The sequence below is a fragment of the Anguilla rostrata genome, chromosome 2 (genome assembly GCF_018555375.3).
Source record: "Anguilla rostrata isolate EN2019 chromosome 2, ASM1855537v3, whole genome shotgun sequence".
Lineage (NCBI taxonomy): Eukaryota > Metazoa > Chordata > Actinopteri > Anguilliformes > Anguillidae > Anguilla > Anguilla rostrata.
In genome coordinates this window covers 32,765,278-32,786,122 of record NC_057934.1, presented here as the reverse complement: position 1 = coordinate 32,786,122, position 20,845 = coordinate 32,765,278, and the positions used below count along the sequence as shown (strand labels likewise).

The window sequence follows — 20,845 nt, the reverse complement described above, 5'->3', positions numbered from 1 at the left end:
GCACGCGCACAGGCCGAAGGGGAGTCCTTCTGGCCCCTTGAACTTCCCCGACCGCTCTTCTGCGCCCCGGTTAATTTATTTAACGTTCTCTTAACGACTGCGAAATCTCATTAATATGCTTCACAGCTGGGCCCAGTAATTGACGTGCGCGAGCTTTAATGTAATCTCTGCCGGGCTAACCCAGACCTGAACCTGGAGACAGAAACGAGCAGGAGGGCAGAGAGGGATGGGAGGCCCGGGGAGGAGAGGAAAGGGAGGCGTGCTCTCCTCCGTGTGTCGGCTGGCCGCAGACAGGCTACCTCTCTCGGCGCCGACGGGGTTCTGTATGGGGGTACACCGAGGTACGCTCGTCTTGCTCGACCTCCACCGGGGGGAGCACTTCGGTTTCGCCTGCGGTTCCAGAACCGTGAAATCCTCCTTAAAGTCTGTTGCTTTTCCGGGTCTGTCGGAGAACTTTGTTCCGCGAAACGGCGTCCGCCAAAATGGCCGACGTGCAGAAAGTCACGCGTCGCGACGAACGCGGCGCAGCTCCTGAAAATACTCTGACTCGTCCTGAAAAGACTCTGACTCGTCCTGAAAAGACTCTGACTCGACCTGAAAATACTCTGACTCGTCCTGAAAATACTCTGACTCGTCCTGAAAATACTCTGACTCGACCTGAAAATACTCTGACTCGACCTGAAAATACTCTGACTCGTCCTGAAAATACTCTGACTCGTCCTGCCTTTAGATGTCTGCCATACGAAAATAAGAGCAGGGAGAGTGTGCGTGCTGAGGAAAATTATATATAGGCTACCCTCTCTGTGGGTAATGCTCACAATGAAAACTGAGAACCTATCAAGTTCTAATTCCTTACCGTGTTATACGGCAGATGTTAAAAGGTGTTAAGCGGTGATTTTGCCCTGTAAGCACGTTACACAATGACAATTTTTGCGGTATCGTACACACCCGCATGCTATCTGCACGTTATCTTTGGGACGAGTGACTTGAACCTTAGCTTAAAAAATAGATAAAGGCGTTCCTGTGTATTCTCTGGATTTTTGTCCTCAAAAATTGCAGATAATGTTGATAAACTATGAATATGTATGCATTCCTTGGGGGTAAAAGTACAGGTTTATATCTTCAGCGAGGTTTGGTGGTTTGAAGTCCATCTTGGTTTACCAACGGGGTTCTTCTTGTGGCCATATAGTATTGCTTGGTCCGGTCTTATGTTTGTGAACGTTCACGATGTCTGTTTACATTGTCTTGTCTGTTTGTGTTTTTTGCTCTGTTGGATGTATATGAGGGCTTTCCCTGTGGAAGTGTGTTGACGGGCACCATTTTGGGATTCGTGCAAACCCCAGTGGACTTCTTTAGGAGAGCCTCACTATTTAGGAGCAGCACAGTGGAGGCCGGCTATGTACAGCACCTGTAGTTAATGGGCGAACGCGTCTATAGCATAACCAGGCCGAGGATAAGGAAGCCCGCGGTAGGCTCGCGGTAATTTCCGCTCCTGTGGGGCATTGTGGGAAGGAGGCGCAGAAAGGCCCTCCCCGGCCTCGTGAAAAGCCGCTCCCCCCCCCCCCCCCCGTAGCGGAGCGATGGCGTTTAATTACAGCGGGCGGCGCTCTCGCGGGATCCGCGCTCGCCGGCGCCCCAGATTCGGCGCGGCGCTCTCGTCGGGCCGCACGTTTGGGGGGGACTGGAGGGACTGGGGGGACGGGGGGGGGGTGCTCTGCGACAGCGCGGAGCCACAGGTTTTTTCTTCGTCGTACGCGCTTGTCTGCTGGAGGCAGCTGTAACGGGGATGAATGGGGCTTGGGACCCCGTAATGATCCTGCCCGGTACGCGTCTGGGTCCGACGGCTCAGGAAAGCCATTAAAACGCATATCGCTTAATTAAAACCCCAAAAGAACATTTAGACCTGCTGCTGGCGCGTCACATCAACATCAGTACGTCGCTCGTGGTTCTTTTCTGTCGGCGCGGCGTGCCGTGAGATTCTGTAAATTTGGAAAGAGTGCCGCGGAAGGAAAGAGGTTGGGAAACGCTGGACTAGGCAACCAAAGCTGGGGATGGGAGTGGGATTGGTGGGGGGGGGGGGGGGCGTATGCAACTCAGTCTCCCACCCCCCCTTGAATGAAAAAATGCGAACTTTTGAGAGCGGAGCCTCCCGTGAACCCCCCCCCCGCCTGGCGACGCGGGCGTGTTCACTGTTTCAAAAACCGCTGGGCGGTTATTAGCGCTAAGCTAAGCGCTTCTCAAATCCCGGCTTTGCTCGTGAGCCTTTGACCCCTGACCCCTGACCCCCCCCCCCCCGCCCCCCCCCGCCCCACGCTGCAGGAGCGTCGCCGGCTCCGCTACGCTCCGAGCGGACGCTAGCGCGCGCCGCGGCCCGCGGGAAAACGGAGCGTGGCTCTGGCGGGCCCCCCCGTCCCCCCTCCCTCCCCATTGTCCGCTTGTCGGGTGTGAAATACGAGCGGAGGGAACAATGGGGAGCCCGACTGCTGCCGTGCTCGTGCAACCGGGAAACGCTCTCCCTCCGCCCCCCCTCACCCCCCACCCACCCTCCCTCCCTACCTACCAATCCCGTGCGGCTGGGTGCCAGGCCGCCGTGCGTGCGGGGGTGTGGTTGTGCGTTGTGTTCCTGGCCAGTTTCCGCGTTGAAGAGAGAGCTGCCTGACCTGGCTACAAAAACCGTCGATAACCACGTTTCTTTTCTTTTTTTTGCTCTCCTGTGTAAACAGAGGGTTAAGAAAAGAAAACGGTTAGCCGCCGTCCCCTCCCTCCCGTCCTCGTCTCGGCTCCGCGGCTGCCGTGCGAGCGGCGCGGCGAGCGGTCGCTCCGCCCCTCGACAGGGCCGTCACAGCCCGGGTCGCTGAGTCGCTCCTCTTCCGGCCAATCGGAGCGCGGCGCCGCGCCCACCCCTCGCCACCGCAACCGCGCCGCTGGCGTTAACGCTCGGACGAGAAGAGTGGCAGGACCGCCTTTAACGTCCTTCTTAAAAAAGGGGAGGGGGGAGGGGGGGAGGGGGGGGGGGGGGAGGGCGGTACTCGTACAGCTCTGCCGAGCCTTTGAAGTGCGACCAGCGGCGGCGTCTGCGTTTTCCATCAGGCCCCCGCGAAAATAAAGCCCCTTTGTGAAAGCGGCCGCGCTTTAAAAGCGCCCTCCGGTGGGGGGATGGGAAGATGAAAGGGCGGGAGGGCGTGGGTCCGGTGCCAGGCAGGCGGGGGGGGGGTGGGGTGGTACCTGGTCGCGTGCATGCCAGTGCAGGGGGCAGGGGGGAGCAGGGGGAGGTGGGGGGTGTTGGGACGGTGGACGGGCGGAGCCGGCTCATCCGTATTAAGGGTTCTCGGGGCGGGAGGGCAGGGGGTTTAGCTGGGGGGGCGAGACCCCCCCCCGACCCCCGACCCTGCGCAGGACGCGGGCGAGCTCCGTACGTATGAGAGCCCTGGTGCGCGGGTCGACCTGCCGGCGTTCAGCGCCGCCCGTCGCGCGCGCTCGCAGTGACACGCGTGCACGGGCACACGGCCACGCCCACAGCGACAGAGCTCGCTGACAGAATCACCCGCCTCACAGAGACAGAGACACACGCACGCACACACACACACACACACACACACACACACGTGCGCGCTGTCAGTGAGAGCGCGATGCTGTAAACCGCTGGGCGGTTATTAGCGCTAAGCTAAGCGCTCCTCAAATCCCGGCTTTGCTTGTGAGCCTTTGACCCCTGTGCCCCCCCCCCCCCCCCAGGCCCCGCCCCCACGCTGCAGGAGCGCGAGAGCCGTCGCCGGCTCCGCTACGCTCTGAGCGGAAGCTAAACGCGCGGCGGAACGTACGCGTTCAGCCAGCCGCCATCGGTCTGGCCGCGCGAGGCAATGAGTCATCGTGGCGGCGAAGAGTCGCCCGTTTTAAGACGCAGGTCAGGGCTCCTGGCTCCTCTCCCCGACTCGTCTCCCCGGCGACGGCATCCCAGGCCGCGAGCGAGGGGTTCGTCGGCAGACGTGATCTAATGTGCCCTGATTTCTCATTTCCCGTGCGTGCGCGTGTGTGCTGCGCGTCTGCCAAGCGAGGGTCTGTGCGCGTTGCGCTTTTTTTCGGGGGTGGATTTTGGCAGGGGCTGCGCTGCGGAGGCGCGATGGGAAGCGCGAAACTTCGGGGCTTGTGGTGTGCGTCTGCGCTGGGAAAGCTGTTTTCATTTGGGCGCGGTGTTCCTGCCCTCGTGCGTGTGTGTCAGTCAGCGTGCGCTTGTGTGTGATTTGTGTGTGTTTGTGTCTGTCAGGGTGGGTGTGTGTGTGGTGTTTGTGTGTCAGTGTGGCTGTGTGTGTGTATGTGTCAGTGTGGTCTTTGTGTGTGTGTGTGAGTGTGTATGTCAGTGTGGGCATATGTCTGATTTGTGGATGTGTGTACTGTGTCTGTGTATCTGTGTGTCTGGATGGGTACCTGTATGTGCCCACGTGTGTGTGTGTGTGTGTGTCAGTGCAGGCATGTGTGCCGGAGTGTGTGTGTGTGTGTGTGTGTGTCAGTGCAGGCATGTGTGCCGGAGTGTGTGTGTGTGTGTGTGTGTGTGTGTGTGTGTGTGTCAGTGCAGGCATGTGTGCCGGAGTGTGTGTGTGTCAGTGCAGGCGTGTGTGTGTGTGTGTGTGTGTGTGTGTGTGTGTTTGTGTCTGTCAGGGTGGGTGTGTGTGTGGTGTTTGTGTGTCAGTGTGGCTGTGTGTATGTATGTGTCAGTGTAGTCTTTGTGTGTGTGTGTGTGTGTGTGTGTATATATGTCAGTGCAGGCATGTGTGCTGGAGTGTGTGTGTGTGTGTGTGTCAGTGCAGGCATGTGTGCCGGAGTGTGTGTGTGTGTGTGTGTCAGTGCAGGCATGTGTGCCGGAGTGTGTGTGTGTGTGTGTGTGTCAGTGCAGGCATGTGTGCCGGAGTGTGTGTGTGTGTGTGTGTGTGTGTGTGTATGTCAGTGCAGGCATGTGTGCCGGAGTGTGTGTGTACGTCTTGCGTCTGCACTGTCACGTGGAGTCCATACCCAGCTGGACTCCAGGCCTGCTGAACTCATGAGCCCCGTGTTAAATATAGACCGCTTATTTACACACCAGTGCCGTCTGGGCCTCTGGGCTCTTCTGTAACGTCACGGGAGGCACACAAATACACACACACAAACACACAACAAAAATACACACACACAAAACACACAACAAAAATAAACACACACATGAACACAAAACACACAACAAAAATAAACACACACACAAACACACAACATACATAAACACATGCACTCGCACACACACACACACACACACACACACAACCACACACGCAAACACAAAATACACACACACATACATAGGCACACAAAGACGCAACATACGTAAACGCGCTCACACACACACACTTTTTGTGTGCCTTCACGCTCACCCATGCATGTACGGCACGCTGTACACAAACGTCAGACTCTGCCGGTCTCGTGCGTTCTTCCTGCTCGCCGCAGTATGGACACACACTGTAACCCTGACTCTGTAACCGATCCGCACCGGAGAGTGGAGGGCAGCGGGGTGGCCGGGCTCAGGTTTTGGGGCTAGTGCTGAATTTATGATCGGCGCGTGAAAGCGGGGAGCCGTGACATTGGTCCCTGAAAAAGGGGGGCGGGGCATTTCCCGGATGCCTGCCGGGGGGGGGGACGCGGCCAAGGTGCCCTCGGTGACCGGGTGACATCAGCACTACCGGCGCGGGTCCTTCAACCGCGATCACGCCGCGGGGGCGCTAGCCTCTGCCCCGCGCGTCCGCGTTAGCGTTAGTCGCGCACTCGTTCGGGCGTCACGTGCGCCGAATCCCCCCCCCCCCCGTGAAACGGACGTCCGCCAAGACCGGCTTCCGCCTCTCCGGTCTGCGGCAGGTTCGGCGCGTACGGGTCGTCCGAGGCCGACGGACGTCTGCCGCCTCGCGGTTCGTCACGAAAGCAAAAATGCCGGAGAGAAGATTTGTTTTTTTTTTTGTTTTTTTTTTACTGTTGGGCTGAAAACCCAAAAAAAAAAAAAAAAAAAAGGCCTACTCCTTTACTGTAAGTTTGGCCGCGTAGTTCATGCCTGCGCTTTAAAGCTTAGCCCCGCTCCGATGTTTAAAGCTCGACGGATGGAAACACGCCGCCCGCAGTGGGTCAGCTCGCGCTGCGGGAGACGCGTTACGGAGTTCGCGTGTTTCCGTTCCCCGTGCCAGTACCTAGAAAAGGACTCATACCTGCAACAGCGGATTTATTTTTATTTTTTCCTGGTATCTGGTTTTTAAATAGTGACGGTAATATTGCGAAGGATGGGGTTTCCGGGCGATGCCGGCGTGTGGAAATGCGGTGGAGGTGTCCATCTCGGATCGGGGGGCTCTGGCGTCCGCGCTGACGTTTGGTTCTCCGCGGTGCTGCGGGGGGAGATCGCTCGGTTTTATTGGGGGGTAGGACGTCCTCCTGGTTGAGTAAGGGGCGTGGCCTCCGTCAGGGGCGAGGTTTTATGGCAGTGGTTTCCAGTGTACCGCGACGAGAGGGCGTTCCGTTTCTTACTGCCTCTGTGACTTGAGCGCACCTGTACACTGTACACACACACACACACAAATTCACACACACACACACACTCACACACTCGCACGCACACACACTCATACATTCACACGCACACACATTCATACATTCACACGCCACACACACACACACACAATTCACACACACACACACACTCACACACTCGCACGCACACACACTCATACATTCACACGCACACACATTCATACATTCACACGCACACACACACACACACAAATTCACACACACACACACACTCACACACTCGCACGCACACACACTCATACATTCACACGCACACACATTCATACATTCACACGCACACACACACACACACAAATTCACACACACACACACACTCACACACTCGCACGCACACACACTCATACATTCACACGCACACACATTCATACATTCACACGCACACACACACACACACAAATTCACACGCACACACATTCACACATTCACACGCACACATTCACATTCACACATTCACACGCACACTCACACACTCGCACACACACACACTCACACACACACACACACACACACACACACACACACACACACACACACACACTCACACACACACACACACACACACACACACACACACACACACACATTACCTCCCCAGCTAACGCGCTTCCGCCCCGCAGAGCCACCTAAAACCCCTGTGCTCACATCAGCGGGGTCCCTGTGGAGAGGAGCTCCACCGCCCCTCTTCTTGCCGCCCCACGGATTCGGCCGTCCCCGCCGCCCGGTTACCCGAGCGGTTCCTCCGCGAAGCCGTTCAGGGCACCCTCGCCCGGGTTGCTTTTCGGAAGTCAGAACGCTTTTCCCGAGGAGCGTACGCGCTCCTAAGCAGACAGATTGAGGAGCGCGCCAATGCATCTCTGCTAGCGGATGTGCTCCTATGTTATTTTGATGCAGTCCGCAAGCATCAGTTTTTTAACAGGAGCGCCGCAGAGCCCCGGCCCGGCAAGCAGGGGGGCCCGGTCCCGTCGGGTCCTTCTCCCGCTCAGAATCGCTCAGCGCGTCGTTTTTAAACTTTTAAACTTTCAAACTTTTGACGTGAAGTTCTTGGAAATTCTTTGTCTTGTTTTGTTTCGCTTCGTACCTCGGTGGTGAGTTCTCGAGCGCGTCGCAGGATGCCCTGACGCTAACCGCAGCGCGGTTCCTGTCCGGTAGGCGGAGGTGTGAAAATATGGGCGCGGCGCGAAAAAATATTTTGTGTAGCGTCGCCATGGATACGAAGCCTGATCGCGTCTTTTTTTTTTTTTCTTTCTTTTCTTTCTTCTTCCTCTCTCTGTCCCGCAGCCATAGAAACGCAGAGCACCAGTTCGGAGGAGATCGTCCCCAGCCCCCCCTCGCCTCCCCCTCCCCCCCGGGTCTACAAGCCCTGCTTCGTGTGCCAGGACAAGTCGTCGGGCTACCACTACGGGGTCAGCGCCTGCGAGGGCTGCAAGGTGAGTGTCTGCGGTCCGGCCCGCCCCCGTCGCCGCCGCCGGGTCCCCCCGTCCGCGCGCCCCTCTCCGTTTCCACGCCGAGCGCGTTCGCCCCATTCCGAGCCGCCTCCGCTCGATCGCTTCCGAGCTGGAAAACACGGCTCCTGGCTCTTTTTACCGCACAGCCACGGCGGTCCTGCCGACCGAGTCTTTGTAGGAGACCTTTATTTTTTACATTACATTACATTACAGGCATTTAGCAGACGCTCTTATCCAGAGCGACGTACACAACTTTTACATAGCATTTTACATTGTATCCATTTATACAGCTGGATATATACTGAAGCAATGCAGGTTAAGTGCCTTGCTCAAGGGTACAACGGCAGTGTCCTACCCGGGAATCGAACCTGTGACCTTTCGGTTACAAGCCCAGTTCCTTACCCACTGTGCTACACTCCGTCCACTCCGTTTTTCAAACCAAATGCACAGAGCTGCTCTCGGTAGGCAGCCGACTGCAGGGAAAGCTTTCCTTTTGGTAACCCTGCTGTGTCGGGTGCGAGGCGGGGGGGGGGGGGGGGGGGGGGGGGGGGGGGGGGGGGGGGGGCACAGCTATAGCCCGTACGGCCACACCCCGGCCCGGGATGATGGACAGTCTCGCGCTCGAACCCCGAGCCCCGCAGAGCAGGAGGTTGCGAAGGACTCGCCCCTGCAGGGGGGGGGGGAGGGGTGGGCAGCGGAGAGGTCTGAGCCGCCGGGACGTGGGCTGTGACAGCCTGTTTGTTAGCTGACAGTTGGCCATTAGCCCCCCCCGCTCCCCCGCCCACGGCCACACCTGACTGAACACGGCCAAAGGGGACACCTGGGCTGCTCAGTGCTCAGTGAGATCCAGCTCCAGGCTCAGGTGCGACAGAGCCCTCTGAACTCTACTGCTCTCTGAGAGAGGAAACGTCACCATCAGCCCCTCACACGAGTCCGCTTTACCCACAAGTCCCCCTTACCCACAAGTCCCCCTTACCCACAAGTCCCCCTTTACCCACAAGTCCCCCTTTACACCCTCAAAGTCCCCCTTTATATACAAGTCCCCCTTTACACACTCAAAGTACCCCTTTACCCACAAGTCCCCTTTACCCACAAGTCCTCTTTACCCACAAGTCCCCTTTACCCACAAGTCCCCTTTACCCACAAGTCCCCTTTACCCACAAGTCCCCGTTTATACACAATTTCCCCTTTACACACTCAGAGTCCCCCTTTATATAGCCTACAATTTCCCCTTTACACACAAGTCCCCCTTTACACACTCAAAGTCCCCCTTTACACACTCAAAGACCCCCCTTTACACACTCAAAGTCCCCCTTTACTCACTCAAAGTCCCCCTTTACACACTCAAAGTCCCCCTTTATGCACTCAAAGTCCCCCTTTACACACTCAAAGTCCCCCTTTACACACTCAAAGTCCCCCTTTACACACTCAAAGTCCCCCTTCATATACAAGTCCCCCTTTACACACTCAAATCCCCCTTTACACACTCAAAGACCCCCTTTACACACTCAAAGTCCCCTTTACTCACTCAAAGTCCCCCTTCATATACAAGTCCCCCTTTACACACTCAAATCCCCCTTTACACACTCAAAGTCCCCCTTTATATACAAGTCCCCCTTTACACACTCAAAGTACCCCTTTACACACAAGTCCCCCTTTACACACTCAAAGTCCCCCTTTACACACTCAAAGTCCCCCTTTACACACTCAAAGTCCCCCTTTATATACAAGTCCCCCTTTACACACACTCAAAGTCTGCCTTCACAGACAAGTCCCCCTTTACACACTCAAAGTCTGCCTTTACACACTCAAAGTCCCCCTTTACACACTCAAAGACCCCCCTTTACACACTCAAAGTCCCCCTTTACTCACTCAAAGTCCCCCTTTACACACACAAGTCCCCCTTTACACACTCAAAGACCCCCTTTACACACTCAAAGTACCCCTTTACACACACAAGTCCCCCTTTACACACAAGTCCCCTTCACCCACAAAGTAAGGTGTATACTCGGTTAACCGAACGGAAACTAAGTCAGTCATCTAATCACAGTTGTAGCACTGTCATAAAACTGCTGCCACCCGTCATACTGGGCTTGTAACCCAAAGGTTGCAGGTTTGACTTCCTGGTAGAACACACCATTATATACCCTTGTACTTGACCTGAATTGATTTAGTGAATATCCAGCATTATAAATGGATACTATGCAAGAAATATAAATAATAATAATAATACATTTTCATAAAAAATTTGTGTCAGTTGCTCCGGGTAAAAGCATGTGCTAAATGTCTGCAGTGTAATAAGGAATATACTTTAGTGAGGTGCAGCGTGTGTTTGGCCACCATTATCTTGCCCCTAATATGACACCATTGCTAGCGGAACAAACGGGAAGGATCATAGGCTTCCTTGCCTGTCGAAGTTTGCCAAGCAAGAAGCCCACCGAGCATTGGTGGGGGGATCCGTCTACTGCCCCCCTCTGGGCACCCGAGGGACTGCGAACATGTGGAAGATTCAGTAGCGCGTTGAGGCCGTGGATGGGTACTCTGTAAAGGCTCGTCAATAATTGAAAGCTGCGGGCGTTTGAATGTATGTGCCCGTTCCGTTGGGACCGGGGTAAAGCCGGGGCTAGCCTTCCCCTTAACTAGCACAACTACAAAGTCCTGTCCCCGGGGGGCTCTGGACCTAGTTACGCACGGGGGGGGTGGGCGGGGGGGGCACGGCGTGTTTGTTGTGGAAGCGGAGCCGAACCTCCCTCTCGCTCTCTCTGTCTTTCTCCCAGATATAAACACTTGTGCATTAAATTTGCATGCGCTCTCTCTGGGAGCGGAGGGAGGGTGTTTACGCGCTCTGCTTTCCCGGAGGCGTCTTGCCGGCGTATGCCCGCTCTCTCTCTCTCTCTCTCTCTCTCTCTCTCTCTCTCTGTCTCTCCCTCTCCCTTTTCCTCTCTCTCCTCCCTCTCTCCTCTCTCTCTCTCTCTCTCCTCCTCTCTCCCTTCTCCTCCCTCTCCCTCTCTCCCCTCCTCTCTCTCTCTCCTCTCTCCTCTCTCTCTCTCTCTCTCCCTCTCTCCTCTCCCCTCTCTCTCTCTCTCTCTCTCTCTCGCTTCGCCCCCTCACGTGCAGCCGGGAGAGAGGGTTCCATCCGAAAAGCCCCCCCATCTCCCTCGAGGTGCGCTAACTTTAGTGGCCGGCCCCGCGTAACTAGGGGGGGTGGGGGGGGGTGGGGAGCCGGGCGCGATGCACCGAGCCCTGGAGCGGTACACGGGGGTACCATAGAATTCCTTCTAGTCCGTGCGAGGCCCCTGACGTCTCACGCCTGCCGCTGCAGAGGGCGGGGAGGGCGCCGAAAAGCTCTCCTAATCGCACGCGGGCGCTCTCGGCTGTCGGTCGGGCGACGCCGACGTGGACCTCGTCGCCGTGGTCACAGGCAGCGCAGGCGCACGGTCCTGGAGTGCCGCCCCCCCCCCTCCCCCCCCCTCTACGCTGAGCCCTGCAGGGCTGCTGATAAGCCCGCTCTGGGTCTGTCATTGCAGGCAAGGATTACAGCCCGTAAAAAAAAAAGAGGAGGCTTAGAGAGCAGCGGGGAAGAGCAGCGCCTCCTAACAGGGCGAGGAGGGGGAGCAGCGGCCCCCGCCCGGCCCGGCCCCGGGGGGAAAGGCGTGGCACGGTGCGGTCACCTGACCTGGGGATTTCTCTACCCGAGGGGTCCGGCGGGGTCGGCGCCGGGTCGATCCAAGGGGTCGGAGGTCAAGCGCCGTTTAGGGGGGAGATCAGGGGAGATGATGGCGGATCGGGAGCCCTCGATCCCCGGCCCGCCCGCCCCCCCCCCCGCCCGCCTGTGCTTCCCCGTTTGGATTCCCGCCTAATCTGCTTCTTCTCAGCCGGCTGAGAGCGGCAACGTCCCCTTAAGCCCCCAGAAGGCATCGGGCTCCGTGTTAGAGGGTCCTCTTCACCGAGTGCACCGGCCACGTTGCGTTGGGGGGGTGGGGGTTTGGGGGGGGGGTCTGGAAACCGCAGCCGCCCGCGTGGGGACGTTCCAGTTTTAGGTCTCTGCGTTCGGTACGTCCTGCTCTCTGCGGCAAGAAAGCGAGTCGCCTCCTCCCACCCCCCCCCATCCCAAGTGTCCCGGCAGTGACGCTCGAACCCGCGCTCTCCCGTGCGGCCCGACGCCGCTGTGCCACCGCACTTCCTTTTTTTACGCCTCGTGAAAACCCCGTCGATTTGCTTCCAGGGGACCTCGCCGTATAAACAGCTGCGTTTATTTAAGAACCAATGAGGCGCAGAGGGGGGAGGAGAGAGGAGAGAGGGGCCATTCAGCACGGGAGGAGGGGCCCCGCTTGCTTCTCTCCCCCCCGAGCAGGTGCTGGGGGGGGGAGGCGGTCTCCAGAGGGGCGCGTCTCCGTGGGCGCGCGTGACGTTTCGGGAGGGGGATTACAAGCTCCCATACCCCCCGCACCCCGCCCCTTCCTGCTCCTCTCCTGGGAGGACCGGGGGTTATTATTGGCTCGCCGTCAAGCGCAAGCCGTCGCTGCCGCTCCTCCCGGGGTTCCCTCCCGTTACAGGAGTCATTAGCAGAGGAGACGCGGCTGGCGGAACAGGAGGAGGAGGAGGAGGAGGAGGAGGGGGGAGGGGCTCCCGCTGGCTCTCTTCCCTTTTCCCCCCGATGTTGAGTCGAGGTTCCTGTTTTATGGCTTCTCTCCTTCCCTCTCTCTCCCCGATGAGCTCGGAACGCGCGGCACTATCAGTGTCTGCACTAAAACTGCCAAGCCCCCCTTTTTTTTATTTTTTTTTTATGGGCGCGCCGTGTTCTGAAATGTGTTCTCTCTCCGTAACCCGTACGCCGTGAAACGACGCTCCCCAGAGTAGCGAGCGGGGCTGTGAGAGAGCTCTCTGCGCCGGGCCGTCGGTTGTGCGGGGCTTTATGGGTGGCGGTGCCAGCCGTGGCCGCTGGCATGACCCAGGGCAGACCCGCGCCGCACGTCGTGCCCAATGGGCTGGCTCTCTCTCTCGCTCTCTCTCTCTCGCTCTCTCCTCGGGGCAGCTCCCGCCCCCTCAGGAAGAGCCGGCCCCTCCTCCCTTTGGTGAATATTCCGCTGATATAGCCTACATGCAGTCAAATCCCGCTCGCAAACGCGTGGAACGCGGTTGAGTTAAAATAACATTTGATGTGGGGGCGGGGGGGGTGACCACGAGGACTCGCAGCGTCGGTCGCAGTTCCCAGTCGCCGCTGGTTATTTCATTCCTTTGCAGTCGTGCGTCAGCTCGGTCGGACGTGCGGCCGGGTTTTGGAGAGTCTTGTCGAGCAGTGGCTCTGTCAATGTGCGCTTGCTTTCGTTTTGTCTGAAGAGCACAGGGCCAGTTGCCCTGGAGTTGGAGTTGAAGGCCAGGTTTCGCCTGTGCCTGTAAGCGTACGCTCGCGTGCGGTGTGTCAGGTACATTTCTAAACGGTGTCCTTGTCGCTTCCCATTTCTGCTCTCAATGTACCCTGTTTACCCAAGGGTAGGATAGTTGGCAGTCCCAACTAGAACTAACATAGCTCAGGAGGTAAGACCGATTGTCTGGCAGTCGGAGGGTTGCTGGTTCAAAACCCCGCCCTGGGCATGTCGAAGTGTCCTTGAGCAAGACACCTAACCCCTAACCCCTAACTGCTCTGGCGAATGAGAGGCATCGATTGTAAAGCGCTTTGGATAAAAGCGCTATATAAATGCAGTCCATTTACCATTTACCATGTAAACGAACTCATGGTAGCTGCGCAAGAGACGCGTGCAAACGAAGGGACTAGCCTGGCGCGCTAACAAGCGAAAGTGCTCTTTCATTTGGAAGGTAAGCTTGAAAAACCCGGTTTTTTTGGTTTCCTTAAAAAAAAAAGGTCCCTGTTGACCGTGTTTTCCGTAGTGTCTACATTGATTCGTCAGCCCAGCCAGTGCTAACCTGTATCAAGAGCACTGAGTCCTTCATACACACACGGGGAGTGCAGTGGCTCATGTAATGTATATCAGTGCAACGGAAAACACAGAGTGCGCTTTGCTAAATCTTTCCAAACCAAAAAAAAGTCGTTGTGAAGGAGTACTCGCTGTGACCGTTTTTTTGGAACCTTGTTAGCGACCCCCTGCCTGCGGCTGCCCCCTCCCCACCTCTCTCAGGCCATCGTGGGAGCCGCAGTCTCCGTCTCAAATGCACAGTTGTGTTTATCTCCTGTGTCTGGTAGCGCCGCCTAAATCTACTTTCATCTCCTCACCTCGTTTCTTCGCTACGACTTTTCTTCTCGGCCTGCTAAAGTGTATCGGTCTTGAAACCCGACGTTTTAATGTCCACAATCCAAGGGCTATCCCATCAGCCTTTATGAACAAGGGGCTCTTAGAACCATAGAATCAACCTGTATGCAAAAGGGAGAGCAGAACCTACCTCCAAGCCAGTGATGTCATGAGAACAAAGTGCTTATGGGGTGGCGGGTAATTTGCATGCCAGGTATGGGGTTTGACGGTCTTTCTCAAAACCATCGAAATGGGAACAAAACGGGTCACTTTGCCACAAGGCAATTCTCAGGGTGCAAAGTTTTCGGCAAACTTCTGCCAACCTCGGGCGCCTATAGCCTATCACAAATAGCCGTTTAGCGGTTAATATAGTTCTTGCAGCCCCTCCCCCCTTAAAGCGCTCACTCCCATCCAAGCACCCCTGGATGGAGCGAAAGCCAGGAACGTCTCTGGCACCTCAGGACCAGGGTTGCTTACCCCCCGCTGTATGTGTACATGTCGGGTATTCCCACCCTCACACCCAGGATTACAGGCTCCCCAGTGTGTCCATCAGCGGTGTCCAGTCCTATCCCAAAAGGGCCGGTGTGGGTGCCGGGTTTTTGTTTTAGACCAGTGCTAAAATGGCCGATTCAACTCGAGCAATCACGGCCTTCAGTCAGGACCCATAGATAGAATCAGGCGTCGTGGTTCTGGGCTAAAACGGGATACGATCATCCGCTCTGGCCCTTTTCGGATAGGACTGGACCTCGTACCCCGCCTAGATGTATAGATGCCGTCCTCGGACGCCACCGTCCAGCCTGGTAGCACCGTGCCACCGCGGGACTAGATGAACACGCGGCCGCAGGCTGGAAGCATTAAGCCTTGACCGTCCATCCACTCATCCATCCACTCATCCATCCATTCATCCGTCCATCCATCCATCCACTCAACCATCAACTCATCCATCCATCCATCCATTCATCCATCCATCCATCCATCCGTCCATTCATTCATCCATCCATCCATCCATCCATCCATCCATTCATCCACTCATCCATCCATCCATCCATCCACTCATCCAGTCATCCATCCACTCATCCATCCATTCATCCACTCATCCATCCATCCATCCATCCACTCATCCAGTCATCCATCCACTCATCCATCCATCCATCCATCTACTCATCCATCCACTCATCCATCCATCCCCTTTGTCTTGTGGCTTCCCTTCCTCCCGCATCCCAGCTTTGCACCATTACCAGAGCCATGATAAGCAGCTTTCCCTTCTCCACGTCTCTGCTCGCTCCCCGGGCCCAGTTTGCGTTTATTTCACTGATCCTTTTGGACGCAGGGTGGGGAAAAAACACACAAGGTGTCCCACCTTGTCCTGAAAAGGCCCAAAACAAATACTGTGTAATTAGCCATGCCCCCCCCACCCCACCACCCCCACCCCCCCACGCGCCCTCGAGCCAGAGAGCTGGGGCGAGACCCATCCGAGGGGACAGTCTGCGCTCTTAATCTTAATCAAGAATCAAGGTCCAGGACGCGTTCCTTCCGCCGCGGGTGTCACTGAGTCATTCTTCATAGGGCGGTAAGGGAAGGCGTTCAGTGCCCCTCCTGCTTTTAAAGGATGAGTGACACGTAGGTAACCGGGGCTTGATTGACAAGCGTGTGCCTTCAGTGCTGCACAGGCGTCAGTCTCATCGACCGGCCTTCTCTCTCTCTCCCCCCCCCCCCACCCCCCCCTTCCACTCCAGGGCTTCTTCCGAAGGAGCATCCAGAAGAACATGGTGTACACGTGTCACCGGGAGAAGAACTGCATCATCAACAAGGTGACCCGCAACCGCTGCCAGTACTGCCGGCTGCAGAAGTGCCTGGAGGTGGGGATGTCCAAGGAGTGTGAGTGCCCCGCCCGCCCCCGCCCGCTCAGAGACGCACTGTCACTCTGTCGCGCGTGCACGCACACACACACACACACACATATACACAGACACACAGACAAATACACACACACACACGGACACATACACACACAGACACACACGCGTGCACGCACACACGCACACAGACACACACAGACACACACACCCATACACACACGCACACACCCATACACACACACACACACGCACGCACGCACACACACAGGCACACATACACACACACGCACACACACCAGCCTCTCACACGGAAAAGCCATCCTCTCTTTCTCTCAGGTACACGCTCCCCGTTCTCTAACACAAAGCAGCGTTCTCTTTCTCTCAGGTACACGCTCCCCGTTCTCTAACACAAAGCAGCGTTCTCTTTCTCTCAGGTACACGCTCCCCGTTCTCTAACACAAAGCAGCGTTCTCTTTCTCTCAGGTACACGCTCCCCAGTTCTCTAACACAAAGCAGCGTTCTCTTTCTCTCAGGTACACGCTCCCCGTTCTCTAACACAAAGCAGCGTTCTCTTTCTCTCAGGTACACGCTCTCCGTTCTCTAACACAAAGCAGCGTTCTCTTTCTCTCAGGTACACGCTCTCCGTTCTCTAACACAAAGCAGCGTTCTCTTTCTCTCAGGTACACGCTCCCCGTTCTCTAACACAAAGCAGCGTTCTCTTTCTCTCAGGTACACGCTCTCCGTTCTCTAACACAAAGCAGCGTTCTCTTTCTCTCAGGTACACGCTCCCCGTTCTCTAACACAAAGCAGCGTTCTCTTTCTCGCAGTCAAATGCTCAAAGCCGGCGCAAAAACACGAGCAGCAGAACACAAGCCCGGTATTGCAGTACATGTGTTGCTGAGCCTTGCGGTCGGCGATTGGCTGCCAAACCCATAAGTAATTGTTTGTTCTGCCTAGAGGAACACGCATTGAATTCTCAGAGTAAAAAAAAAAAAGAAAGAAAAAAAAGCTGGAACCAAATAGCAACAAATTGGGCGAAGCCACAGAGAGGAGCAGCAGCGTTCTCACCGAAGAACACCGAGCGAATTAAATGGAACTGTGCTTTTCACATCCCATAATGAGCGTCCCTGGAGAGTACAGGTGACGCATCGGGACAAACAGGCGTGCTTCCTGCCGCCAACTGCCGCTCGCCAGTTGGGCGGGGTTAAGGCTTTAAGGTGGCAGGACTGGCGACCCATCAGCTAATCCAGTCCTTTGCTGGCTGGACCGCAACAGCGGGGCCAGCCCTACAGACGCGAATGTCTGTGACTGACTGACTGAGTGAATGAGTGATGAAGTCACACCATTGGTCGGCCGAGTTATGAAGTTACGGCATTGGTCGGCCGGTACCAGCCACGTACTGGGTTTTGACCCGGTCTTGTTTAGAAATGCAGTAGACGCAAACGCAGCCGGAACGGGGGTCGTCAGAAACGTCCGTACGTTGAAAGTGTCGCGCCGAAACGTTTTTTCAGTCGAGTCGTGACTTGCGTTAGCGTAGCCTTGAATAGCGCAGTTTACGCGCTCGATGCTAGTCGAGGCGGCAGCGAAACGGGTTCTCCTTATCGCGCGGTTCGTTTTTTTAGGTCAGCTTTTTTTTAAACGGCGCGTCCCCCTCTCCAGTCACCCGCGGTCTCGGCCTTCCTCTTTTTGGGGAAACCGATTTTCGTTCCGGCCCGCCTTTTACAGCAAACACTCTTTCGCTTCATGGCCTTTCGTTATGGGGGCGACATAGCTCAGGAGGTAAGAGCGGTTGTCTGTCAGTCGGAGGGTTTGCCGGTTCGATCCCCCGCCCTGGGCGTGTCCAAGTGTCCCCGAGCAAGACACCTAACCCCTAAATGCTCTGGCGAATGAGAGGCATCAGTTGTAAAGCGCTTTGGATAAAAGCGCTTTGGATAAAAGCGCTATGTAAATGCAGTCCATTTACCATTTTATTTTATTTTATTCAGCGCCGCAAATAAATACCTCTGTCCGGTTTTAATCGAGTTTTTTTTTTTGTATGTCAGCGGAAATAGGCTCGTTTTCGATTAACACTCGCCTTTCCGCGTCGTTGACGGGCTAACGGCGCTCGCCGGCGTCCCGTTTCTGAGCCCTTCCGGCCGTCCGGTCGGTCCGTTAGCCTGAGCTAACGTTAGCGTCCGGGGGTTTTCCTGTGACGAGGGGTCCGGATCTGCTCCGCCCCCCCGCGTTCTGACCGCCGTTCTTTTTTTAGACGGCCGCGGAGCGTTTGATCCTAACCGCGCCGAACGTCTCCGCCTCGCCGCGGCCAGACGTGTTGACGCCTGCTCCCGCGTTTGAGGACGATTCGCCCGGATTGGCCGAGGTGTTTATCGCTGTTTGCGAGAAGTGTTATTTATTTATTAAACTTTATTCTGCGAAGAGTGATTTTTTTTTTTTTTTTCCCCACCTACCCTGAAGGTATTTTGCTGACGGATGACAAGCGTGTTTCCAGGTTGTCAGATTTTATGGAAAAACGCGGCATCTCAGAAACGGCAGAAAGCTGGGACTGTCTGCAAATGCCATTTTGCACTAATAATAGAGTCGTGGCAGAACTTATGTGAAAAGCTGCAGCGAGGGCGTCTGAGCTGCGTTCTGGGTGTGCGCGTTTCTGGAACTTTCCGCGTTACGTGCGTCTGCTTTGACTTGCTGCTTGTGCTAATTGGCCGTGTGCGGAAGGAGACGACGCAGTGCTCCACGCGGGTGTGCGGGCCCTCGTGTGTGTGCGGCTGGGCGTGCTTTCCCTCTGATGTAGCCGCCGCGGGGCTGGGCCTGCGTGAGAGCAGGCCTCCTTACCTCGGGACAGGTGGCTGTGCACCGCTGTACAGCCAACACTTCAGCACAGACCGCTGGTGTGTACTGTAGGACTGCAGCCATTACTGCAGAGAGGGTACAGCTAGCGCCAGGCTACCTGTAAGAAAGAGTGTGTGAGTGTGTGTGTGAGTGAGTGTGAGTGAGTGTAGTGAGTGAGTGGTGAGTGGTGGTGTGAGTGAGTGAGTGGTGAGTGAGTGAGTGAGTGTAAAGTGAGTAAATGTGAGTGAGTGAGAGAGTGAGTGAGTGAGTGTGAGTGACGTGAGTGAGTGAGTGAGTGAGTGAGTGTATGAGTGAGTGAGTGAGTGAGTGAGTGAGTGAGTGAGTGAGTGAGTGAGTGAGTGAGTGAGTGAGTGAGTGAGTGAGTCTGTGAGTGAGTGAGTGAGTGAGTGAGTGAGTGAGTGTGTGTCTGTGTGTCTGTGTGTCTGTGTGTCTGTGTGTCTGTGCGCACGCGTCCGTAACCCTGACGATAAGCGCGTTCACACCCGTGGTAGCTGAAAGGCGGCTGGTCGGCTTGCATCAGCGTGTCCCCCGGGCCGTGCCGCAGCGCTCCTCCACGCTGTCAGCCCCCATGAGTCCACACCTGGAGGTGAGAGGAGCCCGCCGCGGCCGGAGGCGCCCTCGCCTCCCTCCTCCCCTCCTCACCTCGCCTCACACCTCCCCTCCCGCCCCTCCTCACCTCTCCTCACACCTCCCGTCTGAGCCCCGTGGCCCCCGAGCCGCCCTCCGCCGCTCTGACGTTAGCGCCCGCCGCCGCCCCCGTTACCTCCCCCAGGTCTCTCTCCCCCGGCCCCCCGCCGCCGCCGCTCTCCGACTTCTCCCTTTATCGCTTGCCCAAGTTAATGCGGTAAGTGTGCTGACAATTTACAACACTCGATTCTTAGGTCTCCTGTAAGTAAGTTATCCTCAGTACTCCCCGCTGCTGAATATAACCATTAATCTTGGTTAGGACCGGAGTGGGCTGGGAAAGTGGGGCCGGCTGAAGTGCCACTGCCACCTAGTGGACGGGAAGGTGTACTGCTGGCCATCGCATCCGAGTAACTGAAACAAGTTGAACACACTGCTGCTGTGGTGTTTCCATTGACTCTCGTAGTTTTATCCTTTGTGCTCATAAACGATTTTGGGTTTAGATTACAGAACAGGCGTGGCTTGGCTGCCGATCGTGAATATCGGGCTCTAGGGTGAGAGCGTTTTAATGGGTTTGCTTTCATTTTCACCTGTAATAACGTTGAAAGAGGTTAAGTGCTGTTGTAGGGGCAACTGCTTTAGCTCTGAGCTAGTGCTGTCTGTGCATAAAGCAGACCGCGCAGCATTAACGAGAGTTGGGCATACAGTGTGTGTGTATGTGTGTACGTATGTACGTACGTGTGTGTACATGTGTGTACGAGCTTGTGCAGTGTGTGCATGTATGCGCGTGCGTGCATGTGTGTGTGTATGTGCGTGTGTGTGTACGAGCTTGTGCAGTGTGTGTGTGTGCGTGTGCATGCGTGTTTGAGGGACAGACAGAGAGCGAGCCGGAGGTTGTTCGCGCGCTGACCTTGCGTGGCGAACCCGAGCCTCCCGGGCGGCAGAGAGCCGGCCATCTGGGGCTGGCGGACACACCGCCGTGCGCCCCCCACCATTTAGAGGGGGTGTCACAGCCACCCTCGAGTGCAAGGACAGCCTGACCGGGGCGTCACACCGCCAGTCCTCCCTACAGCTCCCCCCCCAGGGGAAACTGAGGCGCCCGCAGTCCACTCTCAGCCAGTGCTCTCAGCGAAGCCCTGAGGAAAAGAGACCACGATTCGCCAGCCTTAGGCTATTTCATACGGCCCGCCTCTCGTGCGTACAGTGTAACCGCTTCTCAGGAGGCAATCCC

At 56.4% G+C, this 20,845-nt stretch overlaps 1 protein-coding gene across 2 annotated transcripts in view; it reads left to right on the top strand.

Moving 5' to 3' along the window:
* The window catches only part of LOC135247816 (retinoic acid receptor alpha), a 97,644-nt gene that overhangs the window by 65,137 nt on the left and 11,662 nt on the right, over positions 1-20,845 (top strand). For both annotated transcript variants that reach the window (XM_064321701.1, XM_064321700.1), the window contains exons 2-3: positions 7,870-8,018; positions 16,021-16,162. In XM_064321701.1, coding sequence (XP_064177771.1) covers positions 7,870-8,018; positions 16,021-16,162 — 291 coding nt within the window. The remainder of the gene's footprint in view (positions 1-7,869; positions 8,019-16,020; positions 16,163-20,845) is intronic.